Source organism: Portunus trituberculatus, chromosome 23, assembly GCF_017591435.1.
Source record: "Portunus trituberculatus isolate SZX2019 chromosome 23, ASM1759143v1, whole genome shotgun sequence".
NCBI classification, from domain to species: Eukaryota; Metazoa; Arthropoda; class Malacostraca; order Decapoda; family Portunidae; genus Portunus; species Portunus trituberculatus.
The window spans coordinates 4686364-4702707 of NC_059277.1; the positions used below are offsets into that span (position 1 = coordinate 4686364).

Below are 16344 nucleotides of genomic sequence, written 5' to 3' on the forward strand. Positions count from 1 at the left end.
GCAGTCAAACTGACCTCAGTCCCGCCAGAATCAGGAAAGACAATGAAGACCTCCAAAAGATCATCAATCAGATTGAGTCTTGTGCCAATCCATTTTCACTCGACACAAGCTTGCCTCTGATCAACATTAGCACTGGGAAGAGTCTGTCCGATGCCGCAAGTGCATCGCTGTTGAAGATTCCAGAAGACGGCAAGGATAGGCATGAAACCTTTGTCAAAGAATGTCTTGAAAGTGCGGAACGTTTTGAAAAACCAATTCGCAAACATCATCTCCGCACATTTGCAACTGAATGTGTGGCAAATCGAAAAGCAGGCAAAAACACGAAATAGGCACAACTCAAATGCAACAGTGCACTTCTTGGCCGCATTGCCTTCACTGCAGCAACAAGTAACACTGACCTAGAGCATGTCTTCTCATTCCCATTGACACCTGTGCCATTCTCAATGTGTCATAGTGATGGGACGATGGTTCATACAGACAAAAGCAAGTTGTTCAAACTTCTTGAAGGTACTGTTAGTGACCACGGTAGCCCAACATTTATTGGAACTCACATCATCGACGGCAATTTTCAGTTTCACAGCATGTCACCAGATCAGCCAGAAACATATGGGGAGCTCTCACGGAACATCCTGCTGACTAGTTTGGCGTACAAGTCCATCAATTAAGGACTGTGAGCGAGAACGCAGAGAAGCTGTAGTTGGAGGAAAGTTGGTTATTGAAGGACCTCAACAGAAGAGAGACTCAAACTTCAGGAAACAACTTGAGAGGGAGTCATTCAAACGAGAGTTGCCTGTCTTTCTAACGAAGGATTGGTCAAACAGCAACTACCTGCCCCTTCTAGATGGAAGACAGGTGTTCTTGGGAGTGATGGGAGAGTGCACGCGTTATTTCGTGGATGATGGCGAAGTGAAGTCAGAAGCAGTTCCGTCTTTAAACTGCAACCACCCTGAAGCTGACACCAGAGTCATCCTTCACATGATTGAAGCGGACAAGAATACCCCTGGTGACATTGTTGTTCGAGCTTCTGACACGGATATTCTGGTGTTGCTACTCCATCACATCCATAGAATCACAGTCACAGTCTGGATGGAAGTTGGTACTAAAGGACAAGGTAACCTGCGTTATGTAAACGTTACGAAGATTGCTGCCGCGATTGGCAAATCTATGTGTGCTGCACTCCCGGCCTACACGCCTTCACTGGATGCGATTACACCTCTGCTTTTTCGCGAAAAGGCAAGAACCGGCCTTATTCAGTTGTCAGCAAAAGCGACAAGTTCCAGAGGGCATTTGAATCATTGAGCAAAACTGTCCTAACAGAGGAAGTCATCGCGACCTTGAAGGAATTTGTCTGTGTACTGTACGGAGCGCGTAAACCTGTTCCATTAAACAAGCACCGGTTCAATGTGGTCGAAAAAACCTACAAGAGAAAGGCAACAGCAAAACATCCGTTTGACAAACTTAAAAGCATTGAGGGCAGCAGCATTCCACCCTGTGAATCTGAACTTGCACCACACATTGATAGATGTGCATTTGTTGCCAGACTTTGGGGCAGTGCGCATCAGAATGACCTGCAGAAAACACCCGCATGTGGTTGGGAAATCATTGACGGTGAATTTCGCATCATTTGGTTCAATGGTGAACAGATGCCCCCCTGCCCTCATTCCAGAGATACCGTCCGAAGGTGGGACATGAAGATGGAATAGATGATGATGCCGACGAAGATCATGATCCTCTGCTTGGGGATATGGAGTCATCGGATGACGAAACCAGTGATGAGTTACATGAGTAATGTGTCGAGACGCTGGTCCATTTGTTCAGATAAACTAAGGAAAGGGGGGTGTATTTGATTAGGAATTTTCAGTAATGGCATTAGGTGCATTAGCTAATCAATCGCCAATCGTAGGACAGCAGTTCATCAGTGGTCAAAACACCCCATCTTATCTACAAACCCCATGGCAAATCGGGTCTTAAGTTGTGGTTATAGTGTCTTGGGTCATTAAGTGACGTTTTGAAACAAAAATTTTTGTTGCACTCAAAAGTTTAATTAAATCGTTAATTAGTCATTAATTAGAAGGCGTCTTAATTAGTAACCCCAGACATTTTTATGTCTTAAATTACATTTTTGTCCATTTGAGACACTGTGTCATCCATAACAGGTATAAAAATTGTTGCACTACCTCTTGGGTAGAACTCCATAATTGGGGTTCCCATGACCCTCAGGGGTCAAAACACCCATCTTATCTACAAACCCCAGGAAACATCGCGTCTTAAGTTGTGATTATAGTGTCTGGTGTCATTAAGTGATGTTTTGAAAAAAGAATTTTGTTGCACTCAAAAGTTTAAATAAATCGTTAATTAGTCATTAATTAGTGCGTGTCTTAATTAATAACCCCAGGCATTTTCACGTCTTAAGTTGTGCCACTTTCTTTTTTGGAGTATTCTGAATGCAACAAACTTGAAATGGATGTTGCACTCAAAATTATGATTAAATGGGTCTGGGGGTCACATTTTGGGGACCCTCAGGGGCCAAACCCCAGGATTGTGCAACTTAAGATGCCCCATCCCTTCATCCAGATGCAAAGTACAATAGAATTACACCCTCAAACCTTTTGCACTCAATACTATGAATAAAAGTCAGCTAGCTCTCCAACTATAAGTGGTGCTGGAGTGTGTGAAGTATGCCAGAGACAGGAATGGGCTGATGCAAGTGGTGCTGAGGGAATACGGGAATATCAGAGTGGAGACCAAGGAGTTTGAATACATTCCACCTCCATGGGATTGTCAGACGAACCATATATGCGCTCATTTACCACATTCATGCCCATAACATCATAATCTTCACACTGATATATGTTCCACCAATTCCATCTAAAAATACTTAGAATAATTTTTGATAATAAAAAATAGCTAAAAAGAAGGACGAAATGAAATTAGGTGCAATGTAATAAAATAACTTCTAGGAACTATATAAAATCCTGTAAGCCTGAGAACTACATCCGTTGCTTGACATTCCTCGCTTGTAAACAAACAGACGTGCGATTTGCAATACGAGAGGAAGTCAGAGAGAGTGAAGAGAATAGCAATAATAAGAGTAACGAGAAGAAATAGAGGTTGTATTATAAGAATATTCAGTGAGAGTAGAAAATAACGGCAGATAAATACCATAAAGTAGGAGAAACAAGTAATAATCCGTGAGAAAAGTGAGAGATCGAGGGGATGTTTGTTTAAGCCTTCAACTAAACCTTCTAATTCTACTTGTGGCTTAGCTCTGTAATGCCCACATGACACCCACAGCGGTGAGTATTAATTATATTATTTTTATCTGCATAAAAATGAAGCGATTTTAGTGTTTTTTATCAGTGTTAAGTAAGTTAAGGTTAGGTGTAGATGAATCCAGTTCCATTCTTTAATTTCACTGACATTAGGATTTAAGTTTGAAGATTAAGGCAGGTTAGCTTAGGTTTAGATTGTCAGTTCCGTTTTATTTTATTTCAGTGACATCATGGTTTAAGTTTGAGGGTTAAGGTAATGTAGGTTAAGTTTAGATTAAGTTTGTTCTTTGATATTGTGAGCATAGAAAGAGCATCATACATGTGCCGTTGAATTAATCTAGAGTGTCTTGAAATGCTGCCGTCATGGATGTTTCTGTAATCCGTTTTTCTTCATGAATTGGTCACATTTTTGCTTGCTACAGATAACTTGCAGCTACATTACAGCAACTGGACTTCTGTAATAATCATTGTAATTTGATAAAAGTTGAAACTAATATAGGAATTTAATGTATCTTTTGAGTTACTGGTATGTATTAAGTTGTTGCATAAGTGTGTGTGTGTGTGTGTGTTTTAGGTAATAGCAAAGGCAATAAAGATTAAGAAAAAAAGCCCATTGAGATGCTAGTCCCCAAACAGAGATAAGAAAATAATAAGATGAAATAAATTAATAAAAATTAATGACAGATGATAAGGACAAGTTGTTTCGGTAAAGTTACATGTATGTTTGTTTTTGAGATAGTGTCTTGCTTTCAGAAACTTGAGGTGGGTGGGAAGGAGCACGGGAGTGTGATACTGTTTGACGAGTCCAAGGCAGAACTCTTCAAACTCAGCGATGGATACAGGTCACTACACAAGAAGCTCAAGACACAGTGGAAGGTTGTTAGGTATGCAGTGCCCACTTACATTGACTAGCAAAACAATCCTTATTAGCTAATTACCTTTTTTATGTAAGGGGGAAACTGGCCAAGGGCAACAGAAAGAGTGACATGAAAAGGCCTACTTAGTTTCCAGTTCCTGTGGAGGTCTGAGAGAGTTAGCCAAAAGAAAGGGATAAATGTCTTGAAGCCTCCCTCTTAAATCATTATTATCAATGATCTAGTAACCAAAACAGTTCTTATTGGTGACCTTGTTACTTAAAATAATCCTGTAGTAACAAAATAATCTGTCATCTTATCAATAACCTTCTAATAACCAAAATATTCTGTACTCTACTTTTGTATCCATTACTAGCTATGTTGGATATTAATTCACCTGTAGCTACATATTATCCCATCTGCACTTTCTACATAACAAAGCATTATTGATTACATACCTATTAGTGAAGAAAATAATCCTGTACTCTATTATATCTAATACTTCTTATGTGAGACTGATAGTTCACCTTTTCATACATCTATGCATTTTTTTATCCATTAGCATCTTCATGAATAGCAAATCAATCCTTCTTTTCATCATTGACCTTCCAGGGACCAAATTAATCCTGTTTTCTCCTTTTTCATGCATTGTTATTTATATGAGAATGATAATTTGCCTTTACTCATATTTTATCTTCATCACTGGCACCCTAGTGGGTTTTCTTTGTTTCACTCTTCTTATTGCCTCGTACTAGTGTCCTTACATAAAGAAATGAATAAATAAAAAAATACATAAATATGTACTTACCTACTCTTCTTGATTGTCCATCCACTTCCTTTTCAGCAACCGAGAAGACCTGAGCAAGGAGAGTGTGGCGCAGGCAGCTGTGTTGGTTCTGGCCTGCCCCCGACAGCGCTTCACAGAGGGACAGTTCTCCATCCTGAGGCGCCATGTGGACGAGGGCGGCAGTCTCTTTGTGCTGGCTGAAGAAGGCGGAGAGAAGAAAGCGAATTCCAATATTAACTTTTTGCTGGAGGAATATGGGATTGCTGTGAATAATGGTGTGTGTGTGTGTGTGTGTGTGTGTGTGTGTGTGTGTGTGTGTGTGTGTGTGTGTGTGTGTGTGTGTGTGTGTGTGTGTGTGTGTGTGTGTGTGTGTGTGTGTAAGTAGATAATGTCATATATATATATATATATATATATATATATATATATATATATATATATATATATATATATATATATATATATATATATATAAAATAGTTTTGGTTAGAATGACTTGATCTTTTTACTTCTCAGGGTTAAAAAGGTCACTCATATTGTAGAACCTTGGATTTGGTATTAGGAACCATTACCATCAGTTGCTTCAAAGAGAGAGTAATAAAAATTTTTGGTGGTTTTCTACGTATTTTTAGGTCTTTTTGTTGGTTTTAGATTGCATTGTGTATTTTTTTATGCTACTCTCTCCAACATTTCCTAGTTTGGTTCTATTCTCCTTCCCTGCCACACTAATTCTTTCATTGACCATCCCAGAGCAGACTTTGGTTTTATATCCCTTTCTTGCCACAATAATTCTTTCACGAGCCATTTCCAGAGTTTGGTTTTATCTCCTTTGTGTGCCGGCAGACTCGGTGGTGAGGACCTGCTATTACCGCTACTTTCACCCCAAGGAGTGCCTGATCAACAATGGCGTCCTGAACCGAGCCATCCTGGACGCCTCGGGGAAGAACATACCTAGTCTAATCCTTGATGAGTCACGTTCCAGCAGGTGAGGGAAGGATCAAGGTAGGAGAGTAAGGGAAGCTACAAGAAAATGCCAGATATACATACATACAAACTTTCTTTCCTTTTTTCATTAATCATTCTATCTTTCTTTAATCTTCTTATCTTTCTCTCACCTTCTTTACATAGCCTCCTCAACCTTCATCTTTAGTCTGTCCTTTCCACCATCACCCTTAATTTTCCTCTTCTGTTTCTCTCACCTTTAACCCTTTTCTCCCTCATCCACTCCCTCCTATACAAGAATTCTCCCTGTTTACTCCATCACCCTTAATTCATGACTTACTTTTTGTGGTGGGGAAAGCCCCATCACCCTTACTGGTTACATTTGCATCTAACATTTTACTATTTTCATCCTTTCTCACTATATGTAACTGTTTTTTGTTCATCATTTCACTCTCAGTCTAATAATTAATGGTATGTTGACTTCTTTTCACCCTATTTATTGGTTGCATGTCCATCCTCTCACTTTTTATTGATAAAGGATGCATTTTCATCCTAAAAATCTTAGTAATTGCTTTGGTGACATTGAAGTTCACTTTATTTAGTTTACAAGTTCATTTTTCACTCTGATTATTGTTTTGAACATCTTTAATATCACTGTGGTTAGTTTACAAGTTCATTTTTACTGTAGTTACTGTTTACAGGTTTATATTCACCCTGGTCAACAAGTATGATTTACCATAGTCACTGTTTACAGATTCATTTTCACCTCAGTCATTGTTTGCAAGATCATTTCAACCCAGTTACTGCTTAGAGAACCTTAAATTTCATCCTTGTTTGTTTATGAGTTAATTTTCAGCCTAGTCACTGCTCGGAGGGATTGCTGCTTCACCCAGGCCACTATTTTCAGATCCATGGCTTTTGTGTATCCCTTTGGCTGCACCCTGAATGTGGCACGCCCTGCTGTGGCTGTTCTCTCCACCGGCAGCATATCCTTTCCTCTCAACAGACCGGTGAGTGTGTATGTGTGTAATTCACCTCGGTTGCCTACTGGTCACCCAGCCAGCCCTCCCCATTACAGAGCGAGCTCAGAGCTCATAGACCAATCTTCGGGTAGGACTGAGACCACAACATACTCCACACACCGGGAAAGCGAGGCCACAACCCCTCGAGTTACATCCCGTACCTATTTACTGCTAGGTGAACACGGGCTACACATTAAGAGGCTTGCCCATTACATACTACCTAGCCGCTTTCCCGGTACTTTTCTGGGTTTGAACCACTTCCGTGTGTGTGTGTGTGTGTGTGTGTGTGTGTGTGTGTGTGTGTGTGTGTGTGTGTGTGTGTGTGTGTGTGTGTGTGTGTGATGCTTCAGCTCTCAAATTTAAAGCTATTCAAGGACTTAAAAAATATGAACAAACATCTCTTTCCTTCATAACAGACTAGTGTGTGTGTGACATTTATAGACTCATACAGCTGTCAAGATAAAAGCTCATATTCATAATCTTCATTCACCACACTCATTTCTTGACTGGGCCAGGTGTGTGCCTTCTATGAGCACCCGAGGAACCGGGGACGTGTAGCGGTGCTCGGCTCGGCCCACATGCTGTGCGACCAATACCTGGACCGTGAGGAGAACAGTAAGATCAAGGATGTGGTGTTCCAGTTTCTCACCGCCAAGGACTTCAAGCTGAACCAGATCGATGCTGATGACCCGGAGGTATTACTGCTGCTACTACTGCTGCTGCTATTACTGCTACTGCTACTGCTACTACTACTATACTATACTGCTTTGTTGATCTACATTTCACAATTTTCTTTTTCCCTTAGAATTTTGATTACTACTAGTACCTTGTTTTATCTTCTCTCTATATCCCATTTTTATGAGAAAAGTTGTAATGAAATCATCAGTAACAATTGAAATGGAATAGTTATATGCTATTCAGTATTACTGGATTTGATGAGAAGGTCTAAATGAATTGGTTTAGAGTAAAATTTCCTAAGCATATTGAAACCCATCAGTACTTTTCCTCCCCAATCTACATGGAAAACTACAGCTAAACAAACAGAAACAAGAATAACCACCAGGAAAAAAAAAAACTATACCAACCAAACTACATATAAAAGAACACAACATAGAAACCCACCCTTTCTAGTCACAGCCACTAGGTGTGTGTCATCAACCCTTCCAATTTTTTTCAGATCTCCGACTACAATATGACTCCTGATGTGGCGTGCCTGGCCGAGAACCTTCGCACATGTCTCCAGGAGTCTGAGGAAGTGCCCACAGACTACACCCAGCTCTTTCACACTCAGGTACTATAGGGAGAGGAGCAGAAAAGATGAATAAGAGGAGTGAAAAGGATGGTGGTTATATTAAGTGACTAGGAGGAAGAGGAGGGGATTTATTTTGCTGTTGGAGGTGTGAAGTGATTTAAAGGAAAAGGATGAACTTGCTTATGTGTTGCAGGATGTATGTGGTGACGAAAAGTAGGAAGATTTTGGTGACTTAGAAGGTGGATTGTGTGAAGTAACTAAAAGAAGGAAGAGGATTGAGAGGTGGAGGTTGTATGAAGTGACTAAGAGAAGGAAAGGTGGGAGGAGGAGAAGAAAAGGGCTTTATTTATTTAGTGTCTGGAAGAACTATGAATTAACTGGAGAAAGAGGAGGAAGAAAAGGAGGAGTAGGAGTAGGGCTTACTTAACAGCTGGAGAAAAAATAAAGTAGAATGACTCAAACACACTTCCAATATTTTTCTTTTTGTCAATCTTTTGAAATGTAGGGCATACTTCTGCTGCACCCTGTATAAATTAATCGATCTTGCATTTACAAATACCTCTCTTAACCTGCCTCACTCTAATGAAAAAGGGGAAGTGTAGAATGACTTGAAAACATTTCCCATATTCCTTTTGTGATCCTTTCAAATAAGGGGGATATTTCTATTGGACCTTTTATTAATGAATCACTCTTGCATTTACAAACACACCTCTTAACCTGCCTCACTCTGGCCATTCTCAGCTCACCTCAGTGGACATGCAGCTGGTGCCGGCCAGTCTGGAGTCTTACAGCAAACTTAACGTGAAGCATGAACCGCTACGCCTTATCACACCACAATTTGAGACACCTCTGCCGCCCCTCCAGCCTGCGGTGAGGGAATCAGCCACTCACTCTCGTGCTGATGGTCTATTTGTATTGTTAACATTCATGTGTTTTTATTGAGGGTGATATTAGGTGCATGTTTTTACTATGTTTTGTAGATGCTGTAAAATTATTTATCTGAAAGTATATTGTTTTGTATGATTTCAAGTTGGAATAGACTGTATTATTGGTCTATTTGTATTGTTAACCTTCTAAATCTAGTTGTTTTCTTGTTTTATTTAGGCTAATTTGTATGTTTTCACTAAGTTTTACAGGTGCTGTCTTAAAATCTATGGGCTGTGTTGTGTATGGTAAAATTCTCTATCTGGAAGTGTACAGTTAGATATGTTTCAGGAAGCCATCTAGATTTTAAAGTCTAAAAACTTCCTGCCACTGCCTTTGAAATGGGGTTTGTTTTTATTGATACTGTCATAACTTCTTGCCGCAGACTCAGAAATGTTCCTTGTTTCTGTTGGTATTATTAAAACTTCTTAATCACTCTTTTAATATATGTCTTTGTCTACTGGTACTGTCAATTCCTCTTGCTATTGTATTAGAAAATATTCCGTGTCTTTTTTTTTAAACCTTCTTTCTTGTCACTGTCTTAGAAACTGTCCAACCCTATTCGTGTACAGTTGAAACTTCTCACCACTAAAACCGGGAAAAATATTCTTTGTCTGTGTTGGTATTGTCAAAACTTCCTTTTCACTGCTGTCTTAAAAATTTTCCTTGTCTCTTGGTATTATCAAAGCTTCCTTCTCCCCATTGTCTCAAATATGTGTGGTGGTATTGTCTTAATGACAGTGTTTTCTCTCATAGTGTGTGTGGGACAAGTCATAATGATAGTACTTTTAGCTTGAATGATGATCAAATTAACTCATTCCTTTTCAGTTTTTCTCTGGAGGTCATTTTATCACAATTACTAATATTTTGTGTGTCTGCAGGTGTTTCCTCCTTCATTCCGGGAGCTGCCCCATCCTTCCCTTGAGCTATTTGACCTGGACGAGGCCTTCAGCTCAGAGAAATCCAGACTAGCACAGGTATACACTCACAAACCATCAGCACTTATTATCCTCATGTCACTGTCTCAGAAATGTTACTAGTGTCTCTCTTTCCTCTGAAATGTTCCTTGTTTCTCTTTGTACTGTGAAAATTTGTCTCTCATCTCAGCCTCTCAAATGTTACCTGTCTCACTCTGTATATATATTTTCCTAATAATTTTGAAATTACAGCTATAAAATAAAAGTTTCCATATATTGGAAGTATAAAAACACAAAAAAGCTAAGAATTCTGCGCAGAAAATATCAATGCAAAATAAAAACTGTATAATTTAAAAATGTGAAAAAATTTATTATTAAGAATTATTATCAAACAAACTGGTTCATATTCAGAAACCACCACAACTACATAATTTCCAAGGCCATAGAGATGATTAGCAAGGCTATTAGAAGAGTCTTCCATTAATGAATGTAGAAATCATGTTAATATATCAGTGCTATCATCAAAACACCCTCAGGAGTCTATGTCAGTTCAGCAAGAGCTTTTGGAAGTGCAGTGCTTTACTCTGTCAACAAAATCATTTTCAAAGGCCACAGAAATAAGCTGGGTCTTCAAGGATAATTCCCTTATATAGAATGTGGAAGTCTGTCAATAGAAGCATCAAAACATCCTTGAGAGCCCTTATCACTTTAATTAGAGCCTTTGGGTATGAATTGGAAGTGTGACACAGAAGTATTTTTGGGATGCATACCTGAAATAACAAGCTGAGAACAAGTGGTGGCAATCAGATCTAATGAACTCCTTGGGAAATGATAAGTGATAGATGCAAGTCCTTTGATCTGAAGTGACTGGGTGTGTGGTGCCGCTGTAATGCCACTCCATCCTTCACCCTGCAGTGTTGTGTGTTGAGTCACTTGCCTTGGTGGAACTCTAAATGAAAGGTTTGGCATTTGCTTGTCTTTCATTTGACTTGTGGTGTTCTTTTGTTTGTCTGTCATTCTTTATTCTGTAATTGTTCTTGTAATTGTCATTATCTCAATTAACAAAAACTTTTCTATCTTCACTTGTTTTGTCCTGGATGCAAAATAATTGTGTTGTTTCAGTTGACATGCTCATTTTTGTTTTTCATCTTCAATTTCCTTTCTTTCAAATGACTAACAAATGCATAGCATAAAGACCTGAAGAAATAGATCATCCTTAATTATCTTCCTTAACTCCTTCTGCCTCTACAAACATCCCTACCCTTCACTCTATGTACTACCATCTATGTTATCCTGAATGCACTTTTTTTTGCTGCAGGTGACCAACAAGTGCAAAGATGAGGACCTGGAGTACTATGTGAGGGAGTGCGGGGACATTCTCAGTGTGATGCCCAAACTCCCGCCCAACGCCAGGGATGCCAAGCACATCCTGGAGTACATCTTTACCCAGTTGGTGGAGTTCAAGAAGCTCAACCAGGTAGTGTGTTATGTCTAAACTGGTTGGTGAGGTTCAGATGATTTTATAAGGGAATTGTGGCTCTAATTCACATAATGAGCATAGTGAACAAAAAGAGAGTCCTGATTCTTAAGTAACTGCTGTATTCTTTGCTTCAGGATCCCGACGCCTTCAGCAGGTCAGAGATAGAAGGCGAACTGTGAAGAGGAGGAGAGAACATGGGACCATACAACTACTGAGTGCATGACTACTGTAATGTATGAATTCTGAGGGTCAAGAGGGAATATGCCAAGCACCAATTCACTACTTGTATATTTGAGTGTGTTTATTGACATGTAATTGAGTAATGCATGTGTCCTGATGATGGAGGGGTAAGGCAGATAGAAGGCACCAATTAGTACTGCATATTCAAGTGTGTGCAATAGTGCAATGTGGGAGAGAGAGTAGAGAGAGAGAGAGAGAGAGAGAGAGAGAGAGAGAGAGAGAGAGAGAGAGAGAGAGAGAGAGAGAGAGAGAGAGAGAGAGAGAGAGAGAGAGAGAGAGAGAGAGAGAGAGAGAGAGAGAGAGAGAGAGAGAGAACTAAGTAGCACACAGAATAAAATTATGTATACTACAGTAACCATCCCTTTGAGGGCATTCGAGTCTGAGGCATTAGTGTAGACTAGATTCAATTTAACTAAACCATGAGTGCATTTGACCACTTACCATTTTATATGCAACTTTGTGTGTGTGTCTTATATAATCCATCACAGGACAGGCAGATAGACTCGAGAGCAGCTCTTCTAAACACTGAAGCTTTTGAAATAATTATTGGTGTCATTCTTCTTTATGGCCTGATCTTTCAGGTCCCTAAATTTAAAAAGCTGCATGTGCGTTCAAAGTTGAAATTTATATACTACAGTGGATCCTCTCACTTGGAACAATTCAGACATGGAACAAAAATTTCAATAATATTTACCGTCGGAGTTGGAACAAAATTCGAACTTAGAACAACCTGAAAGTGGCCAAATCCACTGAATCTGGGTAATGCTAGCACTGTTGGTGGGAGATAAACATCAATTCCTGCTTTGTTTTGATTCCACATTGTCACCCTGCTCTTATTCCCAGCTGGGGTCAGGACATTTGACCAGTTTTTCATTTGACCAGAGTCACTTAACCAGATACGATGGTTGTTTAATATTTCATATAGGAACACTGACCATGTAACTAACTAAAATATTTCTTAATTACTGTACCGACAAGGTATAAGAAACGTGAAACAAAAAACCCACATAGGACTAACTGACTGTGCTAATGGTAGTGCTGCCACCACACAATAATACCTTGTTAAGTGATAGTCTTCATTAAACTTACCACCAATAGGTAATAATATTGATTTTACATAGTTCAGTTCTTATTTATTTATGGAAAAGTTTTGGACCTTCGAACAGATTAAAATTATTTATATTGTTTCCTATTGGGAAAACGGTTTCTAACTTTAAACAATTTGAACATGGAACAGCTTTTGGAATGAATTATGTTTGAAGTCCGAGGGTCCACTGTACTTGATTTGTATTATTTGCATAGTATATTTAAACTGTTTATCTGATAAGCTCTGGAACTCCCTGCCTGCTTCTGTATTTACTCCTTCCTTAGACTTTGAGTCTGGGAGCTTTCATGGCACTTACATTCCAATATTTGATTTACTGACTTACTTTTTGGGGAATGGTACTCCTATGGACCTTTGCAGATATATATTTTGTTGTTGGCCAGTGTCCCTCTTAAAAGAAAAAAATCATGTACAACTGCCAACATTCTAGCACAATTAAAAAAAGATAATTACATATTGGTGAAGATGGAGTGGTTAGGGAAAGGAAATACATATATAAATTACTAACCCACATAAATTATTCTCAGGAACATGATTGAAGGTTGTGTGTGTGTTAGTTGACAAGAGAGGAAGTATTACGTGTTGTTGAACTAAAAGATATGGCAATACAGTTCTAGTCTATTGTATTAAATTAATGAATGTAGTGTGTGTGTGTGTGTGTGTGTGTGTGTGTGTGTGTTGTTGAACTAAAAGATGTTAACATTTCTAGTCTGTTGTATTAAGTGATCATTCTAGTCTATAATATTGGTTATTCTACTGTACTGTCTATATTGATGTTTATTTTAGTCAGGTGTTAACTTATATCAAGTGTTGTGTATGATGAGAACACCCTGAATACTGCTACACCTACATTAACCCTTGTGACTACACTCTTGCAGTGACTGGCATCACCCCAAAAAATTAAATAAAAAATAAACAAAGAAGTAATAAGTAATCTTCAGTAGGCTCTTTTTTATAACTTAGTTACCTTAGACAAGAGCCCTGCCTTACAAATAAACAAATTGATAAAATAGAATAAAGTTTTAGTATTGAAATAATGAAATAATATAAATGAATAAGTAAATGGTTGGACACATTCTCTCCAGTCAAGCAAGAAGCACAAAATAATAATAGAGGAAGAGAAGTGCAGCTACATCAACTTTCAAGCAAACACTAATAATCATCCACATTATGAATTATTACTTGTATGAATTGTAGATGTAAGGAAGAATAGTTATTGACATTACAAATACTTCCTCCCTCATCTTGCAAGAAACACAACAACAATGAGAGGAAAAGAAGAAATAAACACTACTAATTTCCCATCCACAGTATAAGTTATTAGCATTAATTTGACGGGAATAAGTAAAATAAACAAAGTAATGTATAATTCAAATAATTTCCCTCTCATCTTGCAAGGCACACAATAACAACAAGGAGAGGAAGAGAAGAATTATTCACCAACTCCTTTCAAACACATTAATTTCTGTCCAAATGATGAGTTACTAGAGTGAATTGTAGGATGTAAGGGAGGGAAACTATTTACTGTGTTTACTGAGCAGTGAGGAGGAATAAGATAGTGTGAGATCCGTCCAGTAATAAAGCACCAGGAATTGTCTTTGTCGTTTTATTTACCCAAGTGAGTTAAGGAAATTTAGAGATGTAGGTATGGGAGAGAAATGATGTGATAAGTGGAGGTACAATGCGTCTCTCTCTCTCTCTCTCTCTCTCTCTCTTGGAAAATTTAACAAGATTATATTATATTATTTGTGTTATGCTTTCTTCTATTCTCTGTCTCTCATACTTTAAAAATTCTCATCATTGTTTCAGAGAGATCCAAACTTCAGTACTTTTTCTTCAGGTGAACAACATTTTCTATTATATATTTTCACAAGGCGTTTCTATAACATTCCCAATTTCTTTATATATACATTTATTTCCTCGTCTATTTTAATACTTGTTCTTCTTTACTGTCAAGCCTTCCTTTTTTTTATTGCGACTATCATTTTGCACAACAACTCTCTCTCTCTCTCTCTCTCTCTCTCTCTCTCTCTCTCTCTCTCTCTCTCTCTCTCTCTCTCTCTCAGTATTCACTGTAGTGCAGGGGAGATCTCAAAGTTGTTTTTTGACACTTTTTTTCTTATGCAAGGGACGTGTCTGCATACAAGTTGACTAACCATGAGTTTGCTTCAAAACTCAAAATACAGCTAGTGTGTTCTTTTTTCCCCCTCTAGTCAGATGAAACATGTCGAGTGAATGTTTAAAGAGAGAGAGAGAGAGAGAGAGAGAGAGAGAGAGAGAGAGAGAGAGAGAGAGAGAGAATATAAATGTGACCTATATGTGAGAAATAGAGGAAAACCGACACACACACACACACACACACACACACACACACTGCTCTATATAGTGCCTTGAAGAGTGTCACGCAGAGACGAGGTGATAACATGGAGGGATTGAAGAAGTGTTTATTTATTCATCTGTTTAGTATTCGTTATCTCCTCATATCTTCATCTTCTTTTATCTTTTCATCGTCATCATCATTAGTTAACCTTTCTCTTTCTTCCTTTTCTAGCACTCTTTCTTATTCTTCCCTTTTATTTTTATTTCCTTTTTTTCTTCTTCACGTTTTATTTATATCTTCTCTTTTCGTATTTCTTTTACTTTTTATATTATTCTTTAGTTTTCTTTTTATATTTTCTTTCTCTACCTCCTTTATTCCTCCTTATCACACGATATGGTATACACCGAGTACCGTAACAGCCCGCCAGGCAGCAGTAGCAGTGTCAGCAAGCAGCAAGTTGTAACAGTCTGTCTCTGAGCGTGACTCGCCACCTGCTTCCTCGTCAACTCGCGTGGCAAAAAGTGAACTACCGCCAATCTCACGACGTTTGAACTGTGGAGAGCGGCGTCATGTCTCGAGGACCGACACATTAGCAAGCTTCCTCACGTGACGCTGCAGCTGTGCACGGTGTCGGTGAACGCCCCGTTACGGCAAAATCCAGTGTTCTGTGGGCGGCTTTCGCTATGAACTACATTCTGAAAAATAACTGTGCCGCACCTTCACAGCTTTCAAAAGGCTCTTGTTGAAGTGACAATTACCCAAGTGTCTTTTTTTTTATGGTTCTAGTGACACATTAACAAGTTTTTCTCACAGAAGAAACACTCTTGAAAACCCGGCATGTCATCCTTGTGGCCTTACAATTTTTTCTTGCTGGCTTCAGAAAAGGTAGCTAGTAACATGAAAATAAATCCTGTATTGCATAATGTAATAGCCCTAAATGAATTTTCAAATGTTCATCTTCCTTACACGCTGTCACACGTCACTTAAAACAGGAGTGAAGGATTCCATTCCGTTTTTCTTCCTAACGTAGCCATGAGCCGTATTCTGAAACTCGGTCTTGCACCTCCACTATTTTTATAAGGCTCTATTTACAAAGACACAGGTTTTGTAGGGTATTTTTATTATGCTAGTTACGGAATATCAAGATATCTACATTACAAACGAGAGATACACTGTTGGAAATCAAGCTTATCATCTCTGTGGCCTTTGGCAATGGTGGTGGTAGGAAA

The 16344-nt window shown here is 38.7% G+C and overlaps 1 protein-coding gene across 1 annotated transcript; it reads left to right on the forward strand.

Annotated features, from left to right (window-relative positions):
- The first annotated feature begins 3018 nt into the window (after positions 1 to 3018).
- LOC123507754 (intraflagellar transport protein 52 homolog) lies at positions 3019 to 11860 on the forward strand. The gene is made up of 11 exons (XM_045260926.1): positions 3019 to 3296; positions 4026 to 4156; positions 4971 to 5188; positions 5757 to 5898; positions 6763 to 6865; positions 7393 to 7572; positions 8055 to 8168; positions 8871 to 8999; positions 9935 to 10030; positions 11289 to 11447; positions 11585 to 11860. The coding sequence occupies exons 1-11, from the start codon at positions 3282 to 3284 to the stop codon at positions 11627 to 11629; spliced, it is 1332 nt and encodes a 443-aa protein (XP_045116861.1). The 5' UTR covers positions 3019 to 3281; the 3' UTR covers positions 11630 to 11860.
- The last annotated feature ends 4484 nt before the right edge of the window (positions 11861 to 16344 follow it).

Bases quoted from the DNA above. Each gene is read 5' to 3' on its own strand.
- LOC123507754 (XM_045260926.1), top strand. The intron at 7,573-8,054 runs GTATTACTGCTG...AATTTTTTTCAG, and splicing joins TCGATGCTGATGACCCGGAG to ATCTCCGACTACAATATGAC. The intron at 11,448-11,584 runs GTAGTGTGTTAT...TCTTTGCTTCAG, and splicing joins AGTTCAAGAAGCTCAACCAG to GATCCCGACGCCTTCAGCAG.